This window comes from Dermacentor albipictus, chromosome 1, assembly GCF_038994185.2.
Source record: "Dermacentor albipictus isolate Rhodes 1998 colony chromosome 1, USDA_Dalb.pri_finalv2, whole genome shotgun sequence".
Lineage (NCBI taxonomy): Eukaryota > Metazoa > Arthropoda > Arachnida > Ixodida > Ixodidae > Dermacentor > Dermacentor albipictus.
This window is the reverse complement of record NC_091821.1, coordinates 30,542,814-30,569,484: the sequence shown is the minus strand read 5'-3', so window position 1 is coordinate 30,569,484 and position 26,671 is coordinate 30,542,814. Positions and strand designations below refer to the sequence as shown.

Sequence of the window (26,671 nt, the reverse complement as noted above, 5' to 3'; positions counted from 1 at the left end):
ATAATGGAATGAGATGACAATCAGATGTAAAAAGACAAGAAATCAAAGTATTCCTAAGCGAATATATCGAGAGTGGAACACGAGACACCGAAGAGGGCTGCCACCTTTAGTCATCAAAGCAAGCCTTCATACACATCGCAAAGCACTCATTCATACATTCATACAGATAGTACTGATCTAGCAGTCAATGACAAATAAATAACAGACTGAAGATGGTAATGAAGTATGGCTTGTTGACAGAAGTGATGCAGCCGTAAGCTCAATGAACTTTTTAGGGTATCCTACCAAGTTGTGAATTTATATAGGGTGTCCCATTCCCGTATGGCTTGGGGGAATAAAGAGAAGTAATATGTGTTGTTAACACAAGAGTATTCATTTATCGTGAATCCATGCTTGCGACGCATGTCACTAGAACGGTTAAAACTAGTGTAAGTAGCAGAATACTTGTTGAATGCATTACGTAGTAATTGATGTAAACACTCGACTGTATGACATGTTACGCGACTTGGTAATGGATTTAGGTATGCGTGTGAAAGCAGTTCCGTGGGGGAATCAGTGCGGCGGTACCTGTTGCTTTTTCGTCACACCGATTCGAGGATGTGTATATCTATTTGCGTACTATACGGAAAGCAGACGATGTTTGCGTATTCTAAGATTGGACGAATAAGGACCTTATATGTAACATGGCATCTGAAGTTACAAACGCAAGGCGCGCTTAAGGAGCCATAAACTGTTCATTGATTTTGTGGTTGTGCTCTGGACTTGTGTTTTTGAGCTGAGGTCATCAGAAGTAATGACACCAAGGTATTTCTTTTCGGTTACTGTTGTAAGAATGCCATTGCCAAAGCCGTAAGGGAAGATAAGGTTTGAGTTCTTATTTGGGACTGACATGGCTACCGTTTTCTTCAAGATTGATCACCATTTGCCAGGTATTACACCATTGTACGACGTTGCTTAAAGCAGTATTCAGTCGTACTTGGTCTTCTAGAGTATTTAATTTTTGGTATAGCACGCAGTCGCCCGCGAAGAGACGTATCTATACATCCACTTGATGTGTAATGCCACTGATATATCAAATAAATAAATATGGTGCCACCACAGAGCCCCGTGGCACTCCAGAAAAGGCGGGCACGATATCAGAGGCATGGTCACTATATTGAACATATTGTCAGCGTTCCGATAAGTAGCTGGCTATCTATTTTGTAACGGCACCATCTCCAAGCATACGATTTAGTTTGAAGTTCAGTTTAGCATGTGACACACGGTCAAAAGCCTTCGAGTAATTGAGGAAAATTATATCAGTTTGACTTTGATCGTCGATTCCATGTGCGTGGTTAACAATTTCTCCAAGTTGAGTAACAGTGGACAATCCGGCTCTGAAGCCATGCTGGTTGTGATGAATGACATTGTTAGACTCGGTATGTTCTTTGAGAAATTTTAATAAGATATGCTGGCCTTCTTCTTAGAACGCTTCTATCTGTGTTCTCTGGTTTCCGATGAATTCTTCGGAATTTCCTGGTGCCTCGGCTCCCGGTTTTGTGGCCATGGACGCGGAGCCTTCCAGAGGCCCTCCTGGCCAGAGGTCATCAAGGCCGTACCTCACGAGGAAGAGAGGAAGCGTGCTCAGTGACACCGAGGACACTGAGTTATACTCGATGTCGGATGAAGACTCATCGGATGATAGCTTCATCACTGTCCGCAGAAAGAGGGCCAAAAGGAGGACTGTCAACGCGAACCCATCAACGCAAGCGAGCACGGCGACTCTGAAGTCAAGGCCTCAACGCTGGCCTCACGCCATCGTGTTCGTACCCGAAGAGCCCTCAAACAACCTCCGACTGCTAAACAGGCAAGAACTATCTGTTTTCTTGGAAGGGGTCGTGCCGAATGAAATTAAGGACATTCGGATAAATACACGCAAAAATGTCCTCGCAATCGATGTTACCAACGGGAGTGCGCTCGAAAAACTGAAGCAAATCTCGGTGCTAGGGCGCATGAAAGTGCGTTCATATATCCCGATGGATGACGCATCCACAGCAGGCGTCATTTATGACATCGATGTCGCCATTCCCAACGCGGACTTGCCTATCCTCGCCAAACCAGCCAGTGAGGGTGTTGTCATCACGCGTGTGAGCCGCCTTGGAACATCGCGCTGCGTCAAACTGATCTTCAAAGGAGATTGCTTACCAACACACGTCAAAGTCGGTCACTTCCGACACCCTGTTCGGCCCTTCGTACAAAGGCCTCTTCAATGCCATCAGTGCTTTAGGCTAGGACATGTCAAGGGTGTCTGCCCAAACTCGATACTGTGTCCCCGTTGTGCTGAACCTCACGTGGAGGAGACGTGTCGGGCTACTGTCCTAAAGTGCGGCAACTGTAATGGGTCCCATGCTGCCTCGTCTAGGGACTGCCCTCGCATCAAGAAAGAGGTCGCTGTTCTCAAGCAAATGGTTCGGGACAATTCGACACACAGGGAGGCTGCTGCAACGATCCGGCGTCGGCGTCGGCGTCACCGAACCTCCTCAAAAAAGGCAGAGCCGCGAAAGGAGAGGGCCGCTTCCATTGTAGCACCCACATTCTCCAATCAGGCCAAAAAGGGGCTGAACAGCACAAGGAAGTCACCTGAAAGGAATTTGTCTCAAGAAGAATGGCCTGCGCTTCCGAGCCAGCAATCTCCCACAGAACTACAGATTGTCAAGCCCGCTCGGGAGCCTACTCCTGCCGCTGATGCCACGCCCAAAGCAGATCAAGTCCTTTCAATGCTGCGTCCCCTCATAGATGCCATTCGAGCAATTCTGTCGAACCTTGGAACTACGTCTGCTCAAAATGCACTGAAAGTACTGGACGCCTTAAGCCCAGTGCTTGAGTCCCTCGAATAGAGACATGGCCAGCCATCGCCCATCGTTTCAAAAGGAAGTCAAGGCAGCGTCAATCATACAGTGGAACGCAAGAGGACTAAAATCACGCCTTTCGGACTTTCGTCAGTATATATATACTAATTTGTTTCCGATCATTGTCATATGTGAGCCTAATGTGTCAAAACCAGTCAGATTATCGGGATACGAAGCTGTTATATCCGCAACAACTAATGCATGCAGCAAAGTCATCGTTTTTATTCGTCGAGAACTGACCTATGTTCGCCAGCCGATTCCGCCTCATGATAAAAATCAATACGTTTGCCTCACCATTAAAAAGGGCAAACTCATGTTTACACTTGTAGGCGTTTATATATCGCCTTCAAGTATCTTTGATCCCAAACGATTAACGAACATCTTGTCTGTGTGCCCTGCCCCATATATCATCATCGGAGATTTTAATGCGCACCATATAGCATGGGGCAGCGCAAAAACAAATGCAAGAGGGCAAAGACTTGCAAACTTCGCCTGTAACCAAGGCCTTTCTCTTCTGAATGACGGCAGCCCAACGTTTATACGAGGCGTGAATTATGACAGCTGTCTTGACCTAGCTTTCGTCTCCAGCACTTTCACAAGATATGTTAAATGGTTTTCGGATATCGAGACACACGGGAGTGATCATATTCCCACATACCTTGTCATCAAAGGAATGTCCAGTCCCACCCCACGGAACACCATTCGATTAATTGATTGGACCACTTTTACCTCCACCATGGAGGATGCTTGTCGAGAGGGCTTGTCCTCTGGATTAGAGGAGGCAATCAAGTCTGCAATGCTACACGCCACGCGCACGGTCACGGTTTCGTCGAAGCACACGGAATTGGATATAGAGTTGGAGCGACTTCGTGCGCTCCGTCGTCGTGCGGAGCGGCGTTACCGGCGTACGAAGTCCATCGAAGACCTCAGGACAGCCAGACGACTACAAAAGAAACTTCAACGTCGCATGGATAGATTGGCATCTCGACGTTGGGCAAGATTTTGCCAGTCACTAGACCCCCGAAAGCCACTTTCCCACATCTGGAGAACCATACGTGGTCTACGTTCCTTCCCTGAACAACGCTTCCCATTCAAGGCGCTGGCGCTCTTCCAGGGGCGGCCAGAGGCTGATGTTGCAGAAGACTTTTGTGCAAGGATCGCTGGCCAAGCAACCGGTCCAGGCTTTCCAGCCCCCAGTCGCATCCCTGTTTCACGTGACGGCCGCATGGATCTTCCATTCATAATGGAGGAACTAGAAGCGGCTCTTGCTCTATGCAGGCGTTCTTCATCCGCGGGACCAGATGGAATATCCTACCGCACCTTGAACAACCTGAGTGATGGCGCACGGAAAGAACTGTTACATCTCTACAACTTATCTTGGCAGGATGGCATGGTTCCCGAAGAATGGAAGATAAGCCGCTTGGTCCCTCTCCTGAAGCAAGGCAAGTCCCCACTTGAAACCACCTCATACCGCCCAATAGCGCTGGCCAGCTGTGTGGGAAAGATAATGGAAAAGATGATCCTTGCCCGCTTGGAGTGGTACCTGGAGCACTACAACATGTTACCGAATTGCATGGCTGGTTTTCGTCGAGATCGCTCTTCCATAGACAGTGTTGTTGATCTCGCTACGTACGTCCAGCTTCAAAAGTCAGACTATCTGCAGCTCTGTTCTTGGATGTCAAGGGGGCATACGATAACGTATCTCACGAGGCTATCCTCGATGCTCTTGAGATGGTTGGCCTAGGTGGTCGAGTTTTCCAATGGATCTCTCATTACCTTTTTATGAGATCGTTCTTTGTCTGTACCGGTGATGGTAAAACCGCACTACACTACACGTACCGAGGTGTACCTCAAGGCGGTGTACTAAGCCCTACCCTATTTAACCTCACACTCATTGGTCTCGTTGATCATCTGCCAGCAGCGATCAAGGTATCAATGTACGCCGACGACATATGTATATGGACCTCAGGTGTGACACGTCCTCAGATACGTGCAAGACTTCAAAAAGCTGCTACTCTAACAGCTCTATACCTCCGCAACCAAGGTCTTGAAATCTCGTCAGACAAATGTGCACTGATGGCGTTCACCCGCAAACCAATGACACCCTACGCCATATCAATAAATGGCCAGATAATTTCTTATGAGAAGACTCACAAATTTCTTGGCATAATCATTGATAGAGATCTCTCATGGAGCCCGCACGTTACCTACTTGAAAAAGCGTCTGACAGCAATCTCCCAACTTTTCAAGTTTCTGGGAGGAAAGACTTGGGGAATGTCAGTGCATGCAATGTTGGAATTGTACAGGGCTCTTTTTCTGGGCTTCTTGAGATACAGTTTGCCCGTATTGACCAACACCTGCCAGACAAATCTTCGTGCTATACAGGCTATTCAAGCTCGGGCTCTCAGGGTTTGTCTTGGTTTGCCAATATGCACATCGACAGCAGCGACTATTGCGATTGCTCAGGACCAACCTATACAAACGCACATTGCGGTAGAAGTGTTGAGAGTGCACATTAGGCACGTTGCCCGTGCCTGTTCCCACCATCTGCCAACACTACCATCAGAAAGGCCGCAGGCAGCTTTTTGTACTACGATTTCGGAGTATTACACTTGCCTCCCATCAGGCTACACCCCCGCAACTAAGCCATCGATTCCTCCATGGTGTTTGGCTCGACCCGCAGTGCATCTCACCATACCAGGAATCAGGAAAAAATCTGAGCTGTCATCACCAGCTCTTAAACAACTAACTCTGCTTCTTTTGCACGAGAGGTACGCCGAACACGTACATATTTATACTGATGGATCTGCAACTCTCCAGTGTTCCTCTGGGGCCGTGGTCTTCCCAGCGAAAGCCACCACCATCAGTTTCAAGACATGTCACCCAACGACACCGATGGCCGCGGAACTTGCAGCCCTTCGCGCTGCACTTCGTCTCGTCAACCAAGAACAACCTCGAAGGTGGTCAATATTCAGTGACTCCAAGGCTGCACTGCAATCTTTGCTATCGGCCCTGCGGCGCGGACCACACGAACAACTGGTATTTGAGATTAGAGAACTCATTCATACCTTAACTGAGAAAGGACACCACGTGACATTTCAGTGGCTTCCAAGTCACCGCGGAGTCATAGGGAACGAACACGCTGATAACGCTGCTCGGTCGGCTCTTCAAGGGGACGAAGAGGAGCCGATACCGTTATCAAGGACAGATGCCGCTCGAAAACTTCGAATGATCAGCCGTCACATCACGTTATCCTTGTGGAACGCTGGAAGTTTTCACAACTACCGACTGCACCATCTTGACTCCTCCCTACGCCTTTGCATTCCAGCTGGGCTCTGTCGTCGCGAAGCTACCCTGCTTTGTCGCCTATGGCTAGGGGTGGCTTTCACCAAGTCTCTCGCTTACCGAATTGGATGGGCCGACGACGCCTCGTGTGAGGACTGCGGTAACGAGGAGACTTTCCAACACCTTCTTTGTGACTGTCCTCGATATACTTTACAGAGACAATCACTTGCAACCGCGATAGCGCGCTTTGACCAAAGACCTCTCACAGAGGAACTCATCTTCAGATACCGCCATCATAAGCCATCGCAGCAGAGGGCGACAAGGGCACTGTTGCAGTTCTTGAGGGCGACAGAACTGGACAGGCGACTGTAGCCTGAACAGATGCTGATAGTGCACCAAGTGTCAGTGTGCTGTGCGATGACAGTGTTCGGTGACAGTGACCGATTGTGATTGTGTGTCTATGCTCCTTCCTTTCCTTTCCTTATTTCTACTTTGTTTCCACTTTACCTCCCCCTCCCCTCTCTCCCCAGCGTAGGGTAGCCAACCGGATTTTTTTTCTCTGGTTAACCTCCCTGCCTTTCCCCTTTCCTCTCTCTCTCTCTCTCTTTAATAAGATATGCTCAAGAATTTTGCAACAGGTACAAGTGAGAGACATAGGTCGGTAATTAGAAGGGGACGTTACGTCACCTGATTTTAGAATGAGGATTATTTTTGCTACTTTCCATTCAGTTAGTAGACAGCTGCTCTGAAATGACTTAGAAAATGTGTAGAGATATCCACTAATTGGTCCAGCATGACGCCTTACAAAGCCGGTCGGAATTCCATCAGGACGACAACTCATTTTGTCATCAAGGTTCAACAACAAAGAAAGAATCCCAAGTACACATATGACCGGATCGCCTAAAAGTGGCATTGACTCATTACTATTGCATGTTTATCTTCGTAAAACATTGTTGTCGGCAGTGAAAATCGAATGGAAGTAACTGTTAAAAGAGTCAGCTTGCTTTTTTACGTGTGTAGGCGAAGTTGCAGTAACATTCTTTCTTTTGACATATCTCTAGATCTTGTGCGGTGAATCTTTGCTGGAGTTGTTGAGCGTAGTGCCACAAAATAATTTTTTGGCGTCGAATACTTTCTTATGTAACTGTTTTGTTAGCGAACTTTTGTTCACGCTTAGTTTTAAGTTTGTACGCTGTCTGTTTCTTTAACCTTTCACTTTATCGTTTCACCAAAGCTGCCTTCACCCAATAAAAATGTTTATTCTCTTCGCGTTTCACGTGAATTATTTCTCGGGTAATCCACGGATTGTGCTTGGTTGTGGCCTTCTTTATCAAAGGGACAAAATTTGTGATGCAGTGCATTACATGGTATTTAAAATGCGCCCACAAAGCGTTTACAGCAGTGATATTTTGGACGTACAAATCATAAAAACCATTGAATTCATGCATAAGGTAAGTCATGACAGCTGCATCATTTGCTCAATTGAATGCGCGCGCAAATTTTGTCGGGCCCTGCTGTCGGTCCACGTTCGGCAAGCATAGCGTACATAGTGCCATTTCATGGTCAGAAATTCCCTCTGCACGAGGTCGAATCCCGGCCACGGCGGCCGCATTTCGATGGGGGCGAAATGCGAAAACACCCGTGGGCTTATATTTAGGTGCACGTTAAGAAGCCCAGGTCATAATCAGAAAGTGGTTTTGGGACGTAAAACCCCATAATTAAAAAAACATTCTTTCTGACACTTCCACTTTACAGCCATCTGTTTTAAAGTGGTTACTATAACAAAGACCAAATCTAGTACAGAATTTGATGTTCCTTGCACATGCGTAGGCTCATTAACAATGTGTACAAGTTCCAAAGTAAACAGTATATTGTTTATTGCTTCCGCTCAACGTAAAGTATTCCAATTAACAATTGGCTTTACACAGTGCCTTCAAAGTTAAACTTACAATCAGGGCGCTGCTTCACGTGCGCATACAACTAGTGCTCTCTCTTTTCCTTCATTCTCTATTTTGACCGAATTTATCCCCTTTCTCCAGTGTAAGGTTTAGACAACCGGACGTGCCCCTGCCTTTCCTATGCTTTCTTTCTTTCTTTCTTTCTTTCTTTCTTTCTTTCTTTCTTTCTTTCTTTCTTTCTTTCTTTCTTTCTTTCTTTCTTTCTTTCTTTCTTTCTTTCTTTCTTTCTTTCTACATTGTTGGATAATTTTTAACCCTCTGCGTTCGTGTTTAGCAGGCGCTGAAGATGTGAGACCCGATAATATGCAGGGCTTGCTACTTAAGATCAGGTGTGCAACACAGATGAGGCTTGTACGGTGTATTTATGTTCCTTTGAGGAAACACTACACAGAACGGTACTGTCACACAGTGCATAACTAGATAAAATTAAAAAAAATTAAATTATGGGGTTTTACATGCTTTCTGATTAAGAGGCGCTTTCTGGTTATGAGGCACGCTGTAGTGAAGGACTCCGGTAATTTGGACCACCTGGGGATCTTTAACGTGCACCTAAATCTAAGTACAAGGGTGTTTTTGCATTTCGCCCTCATCGAAACGCGGCCGCCACGGCCGGGATTCAATCCCGCGACCTCGTGCTCAGAAGCCCAACACCATAGCCACTGAGCAACCACGGCGGGTAACTAGTTGAAATTCAGTGACGAACTTGAGAATTGGGGTGTTTAAAAAACTTCATCTGCATGGAAACTTGAAAACTGTCTCATTCTCAAGCAAGTTATAATCTCTAACTGTGTCGTGCATTGCAGCCGATTTCGGCATGCCGAGGAAGGGAATGTCTGCTCGACGACTCACACAAGGATGACATTCCTCCGTCACGTAGTCATATTTTGTTTCGCCAGGCGAGAGCGACAGCGGTGCAGCTGTTTTCTACTACAGCCAATTTTCAAGCTGACGCACAACGTACGACAAGCCGAATTACTTAAAGTCATGTCGGTGCCGACATTCCCGCCTCAGTATGCAAAATGGGTCGCACTAGGCGACAGATATGTTGATGCCTGTCTTGTAAGTGCATCCTTCTCGAAAAATCAAACAATGTGTACGCGCATTAGAATACGACTGTCCAAGTGGACCAATATAAAAGTATATTGCGAACGCAAAAATTAAAAGTTTAGAACGTCAAGCTTGTCCGTTATTTGTCACTGTGGGTAAAGCGCGAAGTAGACAGGACGTACAGAAGCAGACACACACAGCGCTATGTCTGTCTACTACTGTGCGTCCTGTCTACTTCACACCGCACCCAAAGGTAGAAATGGAAACATGTATTTAATGTTTTCAGTTAAATAACATTCTGACTATAATATTTCGCGCCCATAATGTCCGCCAAGGACATAGCCTAAAGCATTCATGCAAGCCGTATTTGGGTAGCTGGCGTAAGGTTTAAAATAAAATGAATGCGAATATAATATTGAAGGCACAACTTATAGTTAGCGCACGCGAAGTTGGTGGCAGGCCAATTCCGTAACCGCAATGGTGCACGAAGCGTTAACTCTATGCTAAAACATTGCATTATTTAATTCACTGGAGGATTTTTAAAGGACGCGATAACTTCAAGCGCCTGCACAACATTGAGAAGACGTTTTGCAGAACGAGGCACGTAGTCTCTGTGGTTGGAAGAGAACGTTTATATTATTGACAAGGAGTTTACAAATATACCTAGTGGTTTCTGTAAGCATTATATAAATCAGTAATGGCCATGACAATAACGTTGTAGCTTTGCAGAGGGCATAATATACCTGTAGCATATTGAGTGGTCTCAACTCCACTAACATGGTTTATTCCTTCGACAGGGGCCACTGTGGGGTGCTTCCATCGGTTAGTAGTCGACGTCTTCGGGCGGATGATCCCCGTTCGTTTCGAAGGAAGCTCAGCGTCGACGGGGTTTCTTCATTTAATTGTTACAGGCGGCCGTCGAAGTTTCGTTTATTTCTTGTTCAGAAGCCGCTGTGGGACTCCAGTTGGCTTTATATCGATTACTGGTGGTTTCGCTTGTTGGTACGCATATGTGTTGAGAGTCGTTGACTTTCCGCTCGGCGCAAGCTGCACGATTTAGGAGTCACCGCAATATCTGAACTGTGTTTAACCATTGAGCACTCGTCTTTGTTTCCCGCGGACTCTTTTCACAGAGTGCTTCCCACAAAGTCTTTTACTCGCTCGGTGACAAAGTGTCCGGCCAAGATGCCTTATGTGCGCCATGTACGCTTCAGTTGTAATATGCGTCATGATGAGATCATCTCGCACGACTGCGATAGCTCCCACCGTTGATGCCCTTCGTACTTGTCTAGGCCTGCTTATTACCCGATTTTTGTATAACTTCATATCACCACATTGGTTTAAATTCCTATAAAAGACCGATACGTTGCCACAAATCAATTATGGTACTATTAAATATCAGAGATAAGGGGCGTAATGGTTTTCTTTAATAGCGCAGGCGCGGAGTTCTCGATGGCTTCTGTTCTCTCATCTGAGACGCGCACTCTATGCCGACTGAAATAAGCAGGTAGCCAATGAGTCAAATGAAAGTTTTAGGCTGCCGGGTTTTCCAGCATCGTTTTTTTTTAGCTTTGTGTTGTTGAAGTGAGGATCGACACCATCGACAGAGCTTGCTTCAAGGTTAAACAAAAAAGTACAAACTGAGTTGTCAGTGCGGGCCCTTTCCGCAATAATAGGCCTGTTACGCTCGAGTTTTGAACACACCGTGCTGCGGCTTTGTGGCGAGCAACGAAAGTGGCTGGTACAGTAAAAGTGTCAGCTCCCCACATTGAGTTCGCTGTCAATGGGCAGTACAGTCGATCTTGCTTGCGGTTTTTGTGCGTTCAAGCTTCATTTCGTACTTTATTCGGGTGTTCAGTTACCGGAAAAGGCACCCACGTTGGGTAATGGTAGCCTGTGTTTCATCTCGTCGAGAGTGCGCCCCGTTCTTTTCTTAATCATGCAGAAGAAACAAAAAGTGGAGCAATAATGCTGTCGAGTTTTTAAAATCGCTGGTGGTTGCGTATTTTACTTACGGAATGCTACGCACAGCAATTTACACGACTGGGGGAAATTTATGATTGTGAAGGGGCCCGCGTGATGGAGCCAAGACTCATAGCGGCATAAATTTCTACAGACCACGCTGCTTAAAGGGCAAGCGTAAGAAAATCGACTGACGTGGTACAGATAGTCAGCTAAAGCCAGCAGTTATGAGAACGTAGATAAAAAAAAAAAAACGAGTGTTCCAACATCTGTTGTTACATTATACGTTGCTGTAAGCAAATGAACGACAAACCGACCAATACAACTGCGATGGCATCATTCTCTTTCTATAAGCAATCTCCAGGCTCGTGAACGCAAAGACTACAGAAACTCAATTACGCGATTACCGATGGTCACTGCTGGGAAATTTGCGTTTTCCGCATAAACGTCTCTAGACAGTCATCGGTACCATCGTCAAAACGCGCCAGAACCGCTCAGACTCAGTCACAGCGCCAACGTTAGCAGAGTATTTCTCTCTACTAATTAACTTGATATCAGTCGATTACATCATTGTTCTCGCTCTTCTGAGTTGATGCTCGTTATCGCACAGACACACGTTTCAACCGCCTGTCACTATAGCTTCGCAAGGTGTGGCTTCAGCAGTATAAGCTCTAAAGGGGTAGCGCGGCGAAACTGCGTCTCTACCCCTTCACGCGTGCGCAACGCATACGTATTCGACACAGCACTTGCCTTCTTTCGCGACAGAGTGCGTACTACAAAGTCTGTCATGCACGAAAGTCTCCAAAATTCCCACCGTAGCACAGCTGAGACGAGCAGATTTAAATTGGCGCCTTGCATTCACCAGCAGGGTATCGCGTTTTGTGCTATAGTAGTGAAATTGATAAAGACGGCATGGAGACCGCTGTTGGTGGGACCGGCGTTTACGCAGCGGAACAGGGGCTGAATTCACAAAGCTTGTCGTTCGGAAGTACCTCTTACCTCTTACCTCTGACCTCTGCCGAGCGCAATTGCTAGCATCAGAATTAGCTAGGAATAATTCTCACGAATAAGTCTAGCGTAACAACATTTTCTGAATACGGGCACAGGCCTATACACAGCGGTAGCTGACACGATGCGCAGCCATTTTACTTCAGGGCGGCATCGTGCTTAACGTTGTCTTACAAGAAAGTGAACGTGCTGTCAACGGTGGTTAGTCGAGAGTACACTCTAATCAACGTAACACTTATACAATTACATATTTTCAGATATATTCCACTTGCTTAGAAGGTGGCAATTCCATGAAAGGCTTACTTTTGTTGATGTAGCCTTTAAAATCGAAATAAATTTGCTGAAGCATCAAAGCCACCGTGTCGTAACTTTAGTGGGCAATCAGTGCTGAAACATAGCTCGCCAACAACCAAGTCGTAATACAGAGACTTCATGACGAGTGGAGGAAACAGTTTTTTGCAGGAAATTCAGCGATTTCGCGTACGCAAATTCACCGCTCATTTTGAGACATATGTATCCACCTTCTTACCTGATTGGGCATCGGCGGGCTAGAACGTAGGTGCTCAAACGCTCCTCGCAACGCGCATGGCATTGGACAGGCCTTGCCTGGACATATCGAGCTAAAGCAAACGTGCAGGCGCGCGTCTGTTATCGTCCACAATGTCGTGCGATTTTCGTGCACCCCTTCTTGCCAGGCGGTGTGACCATGTTTTAGTAGCACTTAAACTGCCCTAGCGCCTCTTGGCCAGCGCCGGTTGCACATAGAGATGTGCGTAGAGAATCTGAGCGTATGCACCGGTTTTTACCAGTGCTTACTGTGATGTGCAGCCCCTAATTATTAGACAGTTTTAGCGGAGCGTTCACGGTCGGCTCCACTCAGACCGGTGTATCCTAACAGTTCGCACATGGCCGCTGCGCAGGAGCTTCAGTGCGCAAGTGCGCAACACTCATGCCGGTAGCGCAAGGTAGAAGGCTGCCCTTGCTCCACTACAGCACAGATTAGCCGGAGTGCGCGGGCGTGTCCCCTTAGCGTTTTTATCCTTTTGCATCCAACATGACAGCGCGTCGTTCGCGTCTATGGGGTATGCCCTTATCGCACATGCGAAATGAACGCTGTTCTCTGCAGCGTCTTGAGCCCGTTAAATGTGAGCGGAGAGCAAGCGACGCTCTGCTAAAACTTTTTATTACGCCAGAATCTAACAGCATACCATAAGAATCTCGCATGTATACTCACGGAGACAGTGTACAGACGGGAGAAGACGATCAAAGGCACGGAGATGGCGGCGGAGGTGATCCAGATGACACCGATAACGGCACTGGTGCGCTGCTTGGTCACGCGCACGTGCGCCTGCAGTGGGAACATGATGGCGATGAAGCGGTCGCACGAGATGGCCGACAGCGTCAGCACGCTGCACGTCAAGCAGGTCACTGCGAACGAGGGGTAGCGAAAAAGAGGGGAGCAGAAAAAAGAAAGTTTGTCAACAACCCCATCGCCTATGTGTTTCCCCACAAAACTCCAATTTTGGCGTTCATATTAGGTACGGTACTTTTGAAGAGGCCCCTCGATGCCTTCTTCAGAAGAACACGGCAAAGGAAGTAAGAACGAAACAGAAAAAAAAAAACGCTCCAGAGGGTAAGTAGTAAGTTGGAGCAGTCAGTATTCCGTGCAATATTGGAGTGAGAACAAGAGCCACACAAGAGCACTTCGAGCAAAGAAGACTAGAAGCGCAGCGCTGGAAACATTATTTGATCGTTCTGTCTGCTTTTCAGATCCCCAAAACCTAAATCAGGAAGACAGTCGTGAGAAAACTGCGCAATCTGCGGCACTACAGAAAGCGTAGTATCTAAATTTTACCCCGGTATTCGCGAACGCGGCACTTTTATTTAACGACATTTAAATCATTATGTAAATGACTAAGAATAACCACCAGTTCGCTCCGCCTAATGACTTCCTGCTAGGTGTGGCTATATGGCTCGGTAAGTGCCTTTACTCACGCTGAAGCGTTCTTCGTAAGTTTTCTGCATACAGTTTTTACTATAAACGTCCCATACGACGTAAAGCACCACACTAAAGGCATGATGCGAGTTTTTTATTGCAGATGCTCGTCGGGGGGCTTAATTGGGTGACTGACGGTAGCGCCATCTACCACGTGCGTGCTAAAGCTTGGAACATTTGCGTGAATCGGCGCGACTTATTGGCTGCAATGCAAGGCTATAATGAGTCACGGCATATAAAGGAAGCCGAACTCAAAAGGTTCAAGCATTGCATTCATGGCTGCAATGTGCAAGTGCACAAACCGAAGCCTCAACTTTCTTATGGCATAGTTATTCGTACCAGACCAATGAGTTGTCAAGAATCAAGATGATACGTTGCCGTATGGTAAGTTCGCTGTGTGCAAGCAATTTCGTCAACGTTCATCTTAGTAAACAGCACACAAGTCCTGTCAGATTTACCGAGTTATGTTGAACTACATGGGCGTTTACCAGTTACATACTTTATATTTATCCTCTGAAATAGGAGTTCTGATGAGAGTGTTTTATCCATTCGCAAGCTTCTCGATCATTGTGTACATTGCATGCTTTTTTCTTGTTATATCTTCTTCATTTGGTCGCTGCCTCCTCTTTTCTTTTTGTGACACGGTGAAACTTGGTATGCGTTATTGCCCCTCACGTGCATTCCATCAACTGTTAAATTACCTTTGACCATGGTTGCAGTTTTTTTTTTATCTCCCAGTTACCCCTGTGCTTATATCATTGCAAGTTAAGTGTACGATACAAATGTTCAGTCGGTGAACGACACGCAATAACCGTAATGCTCGGTCCGAAACGCACAAACTATACTCCGTCTTTCTTCTGCATATGGCCGCGTGTATACGTCCTGTTACATATAAAAAATACAAATCGCTGTAAGCCTGCAATGGTTTATCAAACATAATCTGCGTGCACATATTATTCTACGCCCCTTACTGAGGCTCTCAAAATGTCTGTTTCTACTAAGGGGGCCAGCGTGAGAAAATACAGACCGTTGAAAGGCTCGATATCACAAGAACGTTAATAGTAAACACATTGAAGAAAAAAGTGTGTTGAAAAGCGAACTAATAAAAACAAGTACAACAAAGGAAGGAAACAAAACAAAGATTCGAAGAAATAAAACGTTACATTAAGATAACCTTGCATGATGTGTGAGTGTGTGTGAGTGTGTGAGTGTGTGAGTGAGTGAGTGAGTGAGTGAGTGAGTGCGTGCGTGCGTGCGTGTGCGCGTGCGTGTGCGTGCGTACGTACGCGAGTGAGTGAGTGAGTGAGTGAGTGAGTGAGTGAGTGAGTGAGTGAGTGAGTGCGTGCGCGAGTGCGTGCGTGCGTGCGCGAGTGAGTGAGTGAGTGAGTGAGTGAGTGAGTGAGTGAGTGAGTGAGTGAGTGAGTGAGTGAGTGAGTGAGTGAGTGAGTGCGTGCGCGAGTGAGTGAGTGAGTAAGTGAGTGAGTGAGTGAGTGAGTGAGTGAGTGAGTGAGTGAGTGAGTGAGTGAGTGCATGTGTGTGTGTGTGTGCATGTGTGTGTGTGTGTGTGTGTGTGCGTGTGCGTGTGCGTGTGCGTGTGTATCACAGCTGAGCTTACCAGCACACCTGTACAGTCAGTAGATGTAAGGCACGTCACTACACGAAAAAAAATACAAGAAAAGAACTGTACAAAGCACAGAATAAAATTAAGACCCTATATATACGTACATGTCAGTGACAGCACTACCGTAAATACCGAAATGACCTGGAGCGCATTGAAAACACACTTGATGGTTGGCTAGGGATGAAACACAGTTTTCTTTGATGTTCCTGTAAATCCAGTGTCCTTGCGGGAAGGCCTAGTCCTCCATGGTCGCGCATGAGCAGCTCTATGTTTCACCCTTTGAAGGTGAGTCCTTCGCTTTCGACGAGCACCATACCGACCAATAACTAGTGGTTTACGTCCCCATGACGGTGACAAAACGAATACAATGGTGTTCCGCCTCCTCTTAGAAGTTTGTGAAGGACAGATTTGTCCGGCGAGTTGTAACGTTCATGCAGTGCTTGCTAACAGCCAGTGATCGCTTGATGAAGTAAGACTGGGCTTGGTGGAGTGGAGGAATCAGATACCTGTTCTGTCGGATCGCCTTGTTCAGCTCTTCTAGAAGCGTTAGTGGTAGGTGACGTTGTTACGCTGCATTGAACACCGTGGAGCATTTAGCCCTGACAAGTTAAAACAGGACGCTCGGGCGGAGCAATGGCTGGCATGCCTTTGATAGGTTAGATCCGCCTGTACCTATAGCCCCATCTTCTTCCTCCTCCTCTTCCTCCTCCTCTACCTCATCCTTCCTGAAGTTACATGTGCGAGTAAACAACTAATACCGTAAAATAGTGTGTTGCAGTTGGCGTCTAAGAAGCTCTTATCGAGTGAAAGTCCCATCGGCCCGAGCAAGCACTCTCCCAGGACAGTCGAGCAGTCGTAATGCTTGCTTGATTATAGTATCGGTAACGTTTGCTGACATCATGCTTAGGGAGGTGAAATTCCGACGTAGTACCTTCATCGGTCGTTGAACCATCAGTTGAACCACGAATGTAGAGAAATCTTGCTGAAGACTCATTTGGATAAATGTTGGGTATTTAGCTTCCAAGGCACACGTACAGAGAGAGAGAGAGAGAGAGAGAGAGAGAGAGATACAAATGAGAGAAAGGCATGGAGGTTAACCAGAGTTAAAGCCTCCGGTTTGCTACCCAGCACTAGGGGAATAGAAAGGGTAAGTAAATACGGAGAGAACAGCGGGGACAAAAAGAAAGGGAAAAATCGACATTGTGGCTATGCAGGATATAAGCGAGGCTTTATATTTAGGCACCGTGGATGACTCTGCGTGCGGCGGGATAGCCCACTTAAGCGACCACAATGAGCCTTCTCCACTGGAATCAGTATTACGTCGCAAATACGTGGGAAACCTTGCCAGCGATAATTGAGTCAAGGTGGTGATTTTTCTGTGTGCAGAAGCTTTAGCATCTTCGTTTTGGCATGGTGAAACGTTAGCATTCATTACGCTGACAGCAGCCACTCCATTTTCTCAAGTATTGGTCAGCGCCAGCTATATCTGTGTGAATGTACTATATGTTGCTGGCTCCCTAATGCATACGCAAAAGACACCACTTTCCGAAGTTGTGTTCTGCTGCTCCACGTGCGCCAGACCACAGCTTCAGCGATAGATAACTGATTGGTTGGCCCTTTTATAATTTAAACTGCAGCCTGGGTGTCGATCAGTCTCAGCATATTTGTCGTTTTCCGTGCCGTACATACAACGCTTCATTTCGCGTTCAATTTTATTGAATTTCCTTGGGATTTCTAGTGGATTCAGAATGTCTTTTATTAAAAGCATATTTAGCGCCAGCAAACAAGGACGTAAGGAAGACGACAACACAATGCGCTAACTTCAACAACTTGATTTTCAGGAAGTACAGAAGTGTTGTCGTCTTCCTTACGTCCTTGTTTGCTGGCGCTAAATATGCTTTCAATTTACCAACACGCCCAACAAATGGCAATGCTACAAGTCTTTTATTAAATTGCGATATCCCTTTATGAAATAGGGCCGAGCGGGCCATAAAAGAACATTATGACTTAAAAGGGCCTTGAACCGCCTCTCGCAGATGGTGAAAGAAACAGTCCGCTTGTTGTATACGCTGCTACGAACATCCCAGTGAAGTTTTGCAGAAGTGCGTGGCGCGTGGATCTCGCAAGCAGAGCGTGAAGTCAGCATTCTCTCAAACGCTCTCTTTTCAACAGAACTCACTCTTTTCTGGTCGCTTTATTTCGTGATATTAGCCCCGAGAACAACCTACAGAGGCGCTGTGAAGGCCGCTCGGATGACGTCAGGGCGAGGACTCGCGCCTGCAGTCTGCTGCAGTTCGGGCGATGTCCGGGCGCCTTCTGCAGTGTTTCCGTTTGTTCCCTATGCTGATGCACTTATGACGGTCCTCTCGAATATATTTTTACGATGTCTTCGTTCCTCAAAATTTACTGAAAGAGCTTATTATTGCGATAGCATTTATATGAACATTCCAGGCGCATTTCTGCCGACGCCGTCACCGTGAGCTTCCGTATAAAGTCCAAGGGCGATAAAATGGTCGCCGCGTGCCGTATGCTGTATGTGCGAGCGAAAGTGTGCGAGCGTGCGATGGGTGAGCCGACAATCGCGGCTCGATCGCGCCCATGCAAGAGAGGAAGGTGAAGAGGAAACGCGCCGACTCCTGTCGCGCTCAAGGCTACGGTAGGGAGGAAGGCGCGTTCCACTCCGGGTGGCCCGGACGGCCGTGCGCGCCCACCTGCTGTATCCTGAATGTAATCTGCAACAGGGACAGAGTCCACAGCGCGCTGTGTTTGCGCGGCTGAGTTCGCATTGGCGTTAGACGCAACACGGAGGTGAATTCGCTCGCTGTTGCTGCCGCGCTTCCTCACTCCAACGTTTTCACGGCGAGTTTCCGCGGTTATCGAATGAGGTATGTTCATGTTGGCTTGAGCAGGCGTGTCACCGTGCTTGCTAGTTTAGTTAGTATGCTTATGCTTGCAAGTTCATACGGCCGATAAAACTGTTATTCTTCGTATAGCAGTCCACTAATATGATATCGCAATCGATGCTTCGCCTTTCAGGCGAAACTGCGACTTTTTTCCTAGACGTTACAGTGCCGGCCGGCAGAGCTCGGTCGACAGCTGCGTGGGTTTTTCATGCGCATTTCTACGCTCTGCAGTGGTAGTTGATGTGGACAATAAAAGGTATAACCGCGAAAACATAGGATATAACAATCCAGATAAGCGACCACACTTGCCATGGTACAACAAGCATGTAACAAACGCTGGCTATGTATGACTTCTACAACATTTACCTTGATTTTAATCCGCTAAAGCTTGTTTTCTCACGACGAGTAGTTGATGGTACGAATACCGAATTTCGGCGTTTATTCCCAGAAACGTGCGGCAGTAGTACGAGGACTAAACAATACTACAGTCTAGATTCTGCTGGTGCCGTTTGCGTTTTGAACTGGTGCTCAAGATCAGTCCGTCCTTCACCGGTTAATCTCAAGCCGCGCTAATTCAAGCTAAAGCTAATTGAGGCTTTAAGCAGTTTGCCGCTCAGGAATATGCATGGACCAATATTTATTCCCTTTTCAGTGCTACACGCTCTACTCAGTTTAGAAATTTACAGGTGTTTGATGCTTGGCGGACCGTTATAAGGGATCTACTTGGCAAAACTGGCACAGCTGTTCGACGCAACTTTTTGGCGAAATGTGCCTTTTAGACCCTACGGCTGCAGTCCGCAAGAAGCCGAAGCTGCACCCTTTAGTAGTATGGAACACATTGAAGATATCGGCATTTATCGAAGGAGGTCAAAAATCAAGTGAATTCTTATGAGGCTTGCGTATAGTGCCTTATTCTTCATGAAGCGGATATATGAGGCGGTCTTTTATGGAATGACGAAGCGAAGTGTTCTCATCTCGTATAATTAAACACCAGCGTGGTTCGAGACATCGTCATGCAGATGGCAGTTATATTTTTATCTTCGAGACAGCCTAAGCTGCAGTCTAGTGCCATGAGAATACTAGAGGCATTCCAATTGCCACTGTTAAGAACTATTCATACAGTTTCAATTCCAAGTTTAGTGAACCGATGGATTCCCCGAATAATGCGTGCCTCGCAGGAACGTCATAAAGAAAGTCGGTTACTTCCATTACTGGTGGCGTCTGCCATATTGCTGATAAAGGCCGCCGCTGGCCCCTGGTAAACATTCCATCGATTGGAATGGCTTCGCTTCTGATCTTAAGCATGAAACTTTTCTTTCGGGTGATTACTATACCACACATGACCCGCAGTCTTGTTATCAGCCATAAACGATGCTTTCTCTGGGTGGTCGTTTCGGAGAACGGTGAAAGTAGTAGCAATTTTTTTCGTACAAAATGCGCACCTAACTCTTTCTTTTACGCATTGCTACAGTGCTCACATTAGAGTAGAACAACTAACCATAGCAATATGAAGGTTGAGGAAAGCTTCGCAGGTAGTATTCTATTCTCACATACTGATTTATATATGAAGTTGACACCAAATACCGAAACTGCTATTCCGTAAAAAACAAGATGTGTGCCATAACTAAGTACTAAAGACATGTTATGTTTGAAGCGAAGCGTCATACAAAGTTTCCCACGCTGAATTCGCAGACATTATTTTACGAAACAATTGTGGACTGACACGGCGCACCTCTGCATTGCAAAAGCAGAAGACCCCTGCAACTCTACGTATCCTAGCAGGGAATACCCACGATTAACGCAGTTTCGAAAAAACAAACTGGAATTTAAGGGTGACAGTAGAAAGCAGCCAAACTGTCCTTCAGGAAGTACGGCTGGCGCGCCCAATACTACCAGCATGCACGAAGTGAACGAGCGCGCGCGGCAGCCTGAGCAGATGGCGTTCTGGCTCTGACGTCACTCACGAGGGGGCGCTACTCCAACTTCTGACAACTTCAAACTTTTCGGCCAGGACACAGTGAGTGTGGCCACCCGTTCCAAAGGGGAGGGCCACTGCGATCATCATCATCATCATCATCATCATCTGCTAATAGCAGACTCCGATATGCGGTTGCTATTCGCCGATAGCTCATAACAATCAAGAAGGGAGTTTGGATTAAGACCCCTCAATAAAACTAAAGGTAGCGACATTCCCTCTCGCCCCGCCTCTTCTTCTCCTGGCGTCCTCACTGCTCGCTCTTCCTCTCGGCGCTCACCTTCGCAGTTGGGCCGTTCGTTCCGGGGCCGCCCATTGAGTTACACGAGGTGAGACAAACAAAATTGTTGAGTGTTTGCGCATAGATTTTTCCCGTATTTGAGGTTTGTCTGTAGTGTGCGGTACTAGAAGCGATGATGGAACGGTATGAAACTGGCAGAAGCAGATGATTTTTTGTGCTTCGGTGAGTAACTGCGCACTTGTTTTGCCACTTCGGGTTGGCCGCCTGCTTCCAGTAGGAAGATTTTTTTAGTTTACTTTGAAGGACAGATTCTTTTTAGGTACTAGCACAAAAATCAGAACTCTTTGTCTCAACACTAATGTCTACGTGATGCACACGATGTTCATGTACCTGCCAACAGCTTTGAGAGTTATGACATCTACGACTAGTGTACCTGCAGGCAAGAACACTGTCGCGGCTTGCACATATCAAGCCGCTTCGCGAGTTATTTCTATTGAATTAGCCATATTATTTGTTTCGCCTTCTAAAAACACTCGCCTGCGGGAAAGGGCTGCGATGAAGTCAAGGTTTCGCCGGTACACGCGATAGGCGATGCGTTTGCGTGTGTGCAGCACTTGCGGGTTGAAGAACTGGGATGTGTTTGCGCTGCTCGAAGTGCGTACGTGTGTACTTGCGTGTACGCAATCGACTGCCGTGTTTAGAGTCCCTTGTGCAGCTACATAATTTAATCATCTTAGTACCACGATGACCAAAGGCAAAGCGCAACATATTCGCCTGAATAACGCGACATCATGTAGAAACGTGGGCGATCAACGCGAAGCATCTAAACTATTCTTCTTGTTTTGCCATCACGCTGGCATCTCTTTATGCAATGAAATTGGTCCTCCGCTTTCATGACAACTGGTGCCCTTGGCTCTCAAGTGCAAACACCACAGTGGAACCTGTACTTAATTCGTAAACAAAGCGCAAGCAAGGACGAAAGTTACACATAGAAATGGTTTCCATCAATGAGCCCTTTCCCCTTTTTCTTTGCGCAGTTCCAAGTCAATATGAGCCAGCAAACGCGTGCACCACTTTATTCTGCCGAGATGGGGAAGGAGAGAAAGCCTAATCCCAATAGGCAAAATCATTTAGGCTTGGTAATGAACAGCTTGTCCTCTCTCACAAAGTATATTTGCATCGCCTAACTAAAGCATGTACTGGCAAAGCTACGCACTCTCAGTACTACAACAATAACGCGCGTTACGTTTCTAGCACGATATGTGACAGAACACAGCCCACGCACTCCATAGCTTCATACACCTGTCGACGATAGTGCAATTAGGAAAACAAACCTGAAAGAGCACCGAGAATAGCACCCCTGCATAAGCTTACCCATGCCTTAACTCCGTACCCCAACAAAGAAAAAAGCTTAGTTCGTACACATTTGCACCTCCAGTGCTCTCACAATAAATCCCTAACACAATATAAAACAAACACTGTGTTCTGCAATGACGCGGTTAACCACGAAACTAAGTCATAACTTGCCAAATCACTTGCGAGTGCCTCGCCGCAGAAACTCGACGGCCAAATGTCATGGTGGCGAGTGCTCCAAGACGCGGAAAAAAAAACTAAAGAAAAAGGGCGCGAAAAATATCACGTGACGGCGCTCAACCAATTGGGAGACGCAGGCCTTCTCTCTTGCCTCCTCGCATGCTCCTCGCTGCAGCAGCGGCGACAAGATAAAATTATGTCGCTACCTTTGGTTTTATTCAGGGGGCTTAGTTTGGATCAGTGCGGTTCTTTCGACTGTTACTGTGTATTTATTGACGCAGTGTAATAAACAGGCTGAAGTAAACGAAAACTCTGCGTTCGAGTTTCTCTAATGATCACCTACTTCCTGTACAAGAGGGCTATCCTTTGCTCACGCTCGGCCGTCCCCGCGTAGGAATTAAACTTTGGCCACTCTCGTTAGCGGCGTAGTAGCCGTTGGGTCTGTGTAATTTAAACTTGTTTTGAACACTCAACTAGCTTCGAATCACACGAAACTTAAGGTGAGATCACACGCGCGCTTACTAGCGCGTGCTCACTCCTGGCCTCGTCCTGTCTGCTTCTAGTCTCTGTCTGTGTCACTTCGCGCTACAATCCAAGAACACCCCTGGCCACACCTGGTTAGACGCCTTGGCAGACTTCGCTTCGTAATGAGGTATTATAGCGCTTCAAAATGCGCAAGTTGGATACGGCTACTATCCTTCGGTCAAGCTGGTGCAAAACAAAGCCGGTCCGCGCACCTCGTAGCACAGCCAGCCAGGAGGAAATGAGCGCGAGCGCGCACTCTTGCCCTGTCGCGCACAATGCAAACGCTGCAGTTGCGTGTAGCTGCGGCACGGCTGCGATATGCTGCGTAGCGTAGACACCGCGGCCGCCTTGGTGCCGAGACGAGTCCACTGGCCTCGCTGGGGTCCACCGAGTTTGGTGCGTCGTAGTCGCCAAAATCTTAAATATGGGCGTCTACGTGAACATTCAAAATCAAATTTGAACTGTGTGCTACGGTGACGTTCAGCAGGCGGAGCGTTGTGGGCACACCCCGACCTGCCGTAGCCTTCGCAGTGCAAAGTACCGAAGAAGGAGTTCAAGCACCGTGAACGGTATGTTTGATTGCCAATAACTACGCTTCTGCTCAACGCATTCAAGAACTTTTTGGGGCAAAAATATTTCTCAAATAGTGCGATTTAAGTTCAAACGCATTTCTCGACTTCGATAAGAAGTGGTTCAGGGCCCGTTTAACAGTGCAAAAGACTAAGTAACTCGCAGCTTTTATAGAGTTTGAGTACGAAAGGCACCCAGTCATAAAATAAGCATCGATATATTGCTCAATGTTTAGAACTCAGAAGCACACCGTAGTCTTTTTTTTTTCAGGCTCCCTTAGCGATAAATATATGCTGGGACTTTGACCACGTGTATCTTGAAATTGCACGAGAAAAAATGCACCTCATTTATTCGCCACTCTCAGAAAGAGCATATTTCTAAGCGGGATTAAACTAAATGGGGGCGTAAGCCGAGCGCACGCGTTAGCTTTCGTTGTAAGCACACCACATGGCGTGCGCCGTTGGTATACATTTGTTCAGCCTACGCCACTCTAGACGTATGTGTCTGCTTGCAGCAGCTAAATTGGATATGTCAACGGTGCGTAGGTTGTGCAAGTATCTACAAGGCTTCGCACTGTTCTCGCGGCTAAATAGTCACTCTGTTTACGAAGCGGACACGAATGGCCAACTTGACGTGCCTATTACTCTGCACCGCCTGCAGCGCTTTCAATCGCCGAGTGCTCGGGCCCGCAGTCTAGACTCATCACCGTCTATCCGTTGCCACAAACAGAGGCATTGCTTTGCCGCGGGCTTAACAATTCGTCACGTGCTGAACGGCAACGAATTAAATATAAGTGCACACGGCAAGAAACGCGGTCCAGGCATTACATCGGCAGCTTAATTATTTTGCCTCGCGCACATGTTTCGGTTGAACGAGTTTCATTAAGCAGCGCTTTTGATAGACGAGCCGGCTTCATACATCAGTAACACATTGCTCTGTCGACATACAGCGCGCAACAACAAAGCTTGCAATGTTGACCAACGGTGAATAACCGTGCACGGTCGGTCACATTGTCTACGCTGGGCAAGGACCCGGCCCAGCATGTTCTGACTGTGATTTCCCAGTGGCACCGGTTAGAGGGAGCCGAGCACAACGTTTGCGGTGATGGACGTTCTGATGACGACACTTCTGCGAATGACAGGTCACTTGGCTGTCGGTTTATTTTGAAATAACAGACTAGGGGACCTATTGTTATGAGCACGGTGAAAAGAATGGGTCCACCCGAGTAGCGTTTCCAGGCGTACGCGAAACTCATGTAATAACACACAGTAAGGGGGGGGAGGGGCTAGGCTATGGTGTCAGTTATCTTCTTTATTCTCTACCCTCGTACCTTCGTCTTCTTCGTTAAGACACCCTGTAACTTCTTGACAACGTCCACTTATACTCCCTCTCTTTGAAAACTCATCCCTCCTGGGATGATACATAAATACGTTCCCAATCGCTGCAAACTCGAGCACGCCGTCATCGTTGACGCAACCAATTCTCTTGAGAACACCCTTTTGCACTGCAGTTTGCACCATGCGATACGGTCCCATGTACACCTGCTTCATACCCGGAAGACCTTTTCTGAGGAGTAATAATTTGTTCAGCTGTATACGGGGTATCCGCGTGTTGTGGCGGTAGTCGAACTGCCTCTTCATATTTCGCGGTATCGCTGGTAGGCTTCCGCAGTTTCCCGCTTCTCGCACGATTGCAGGCGGTCAGCAATACCACGCTGTTGATCAGCAGGGAGCACCGGTGTCTCTCCAAATGCTGCGAAATAGGGACTACAGCGAATACTCGCAGTGTGCGACCGATTGTGATGAGCTACAGCGGCCTCCAAGCAGCCCTTCCATCCACCTTTGAAACTGGGTTACATGGAAATAAACTGTTTGAAGTCTCATATGCTTCTTTCAGCAATTCGATTTCCTGCAGGATGGTAGGGCGCGCATCGTCGCAAAACAACTCCTCGTTCCTTCGCCCATTCTTGCAGACACTTGCTTACAAATGCTGGTCTAGTGTCTGATATTACTACTTTGGTATTCTTAAACATCTCTCGGTTCAAAAGGGCAATCACACTATTTGCCTCTTCCCTGCCCGGTCATGCGGCCACTATTCTAGTGCACTGGTCTATCGTCACTAGGAAAGACCGTGTTTGTCTTACTCCTGTAGCCTTGTTCTTAAACTCTGCAAAATCTACCTGGATGACTTCAAACGGTATGTGAGAATGTCGAGGTAGGACCATCTCGTCTGTTCTCTGAAGGTACTTTATTTTATGGACTTGACATTGATGGCAAGACTGGATGTACCGCTGGACGTCGCCTTTCAAGTGTTTCCATCGAAAACGCCGAAGGATCTTGCGATAAGTTCGCCAGAACCCGTCGCGCCCACCAGAGCCCAGGGAGTCATGATAAAGTTCCAAGATTCTAGTCACCATTGTTTCCGGGACTACGAACTTTCCATCGTGAAACTCCAGTTCTTCAGTTCTCTCCCACAACAGAGTTGCGCTGACAGTCTCCTGATCTGGGGTTACCGCAAGTCTGGAGAGTGCGTCTGCATCTTTCAGGTGTTCTCGTAGGTCTGTGATGGACCACGAACACCAACTGCTGGCGTTCCCTCACCCACCGCACAATTCCTTCTTGTAGGCTATGCGAGGTTATGGATATACGTTAAGGCTTGGTGATCAGTAAAGAGCGTGAAGCTCCTGCCATCCAGGTAAGGTCTAAAATAGCGTACCGCCATTAGGACTGTCAAAGCTTCTTTCTCCGTAGTCGTGTAATTCAGCTGCGCTTTCGAGAACGTATACGAGTAATATCCCACCACCTTTTGTTGCCGGCTCCGTGGAGCTTCTGAATCCCTCTAGTAAAGCACTGCGTCTGTGCGTAATCAGAAGCGTCGGTGTTCAGCTCGAAGTGCAACTTGAAGTCTGGAAGCGTCAGAACTGGGTAAGACGGAAAGATGCTCACAAGGCTTTGATAAATGGAATCACACTCTGCTGCCCACCGAAATGGCATATTCTTCTTGGTCATTTCTGTGAGGCACTTCGTTTTCGTGGCACAATCTCTAATGCCCGAAAATGCCCCTCAAAGCCGAGAAATACCCGCAAAGAGTGTAGGTCATACGGTTTCTGCATTTTTGAGATTAGTTCGACTGATTCCTGCTTTGTGGTCGTGGTTTGGC

The 26,671-nt window shown here is 47.1% G+C and overlaps 1 protein-coding gene across 3 annotated transcripts in view; it reads right to left on the bottom strand.

Annotated features, from left to right (window-relative positions):
* LOC135906061 (QRFP-like peptide receptor) overlaps positions 1 to 26,671 on the bottom strand; it is a 748,894-nt gene that overhangs the window by 615,687 nt on the left and 106,536 nt on the right. For all 3 annotated transcript variants that reach the window (XM_065437209.2, XM_065437210.2, XM_070539825.1), the window contains exon 2: positions 13,383 to 13,576. In XM_065437209.2, coding sequence (XP_065293281.2) covers positions 13,383 to 13,576 — 194 coding nt within the window. The remainder of the gene's footprint in view (positions 1 to 13,382; positions 13,577 to 26,671) is intronic.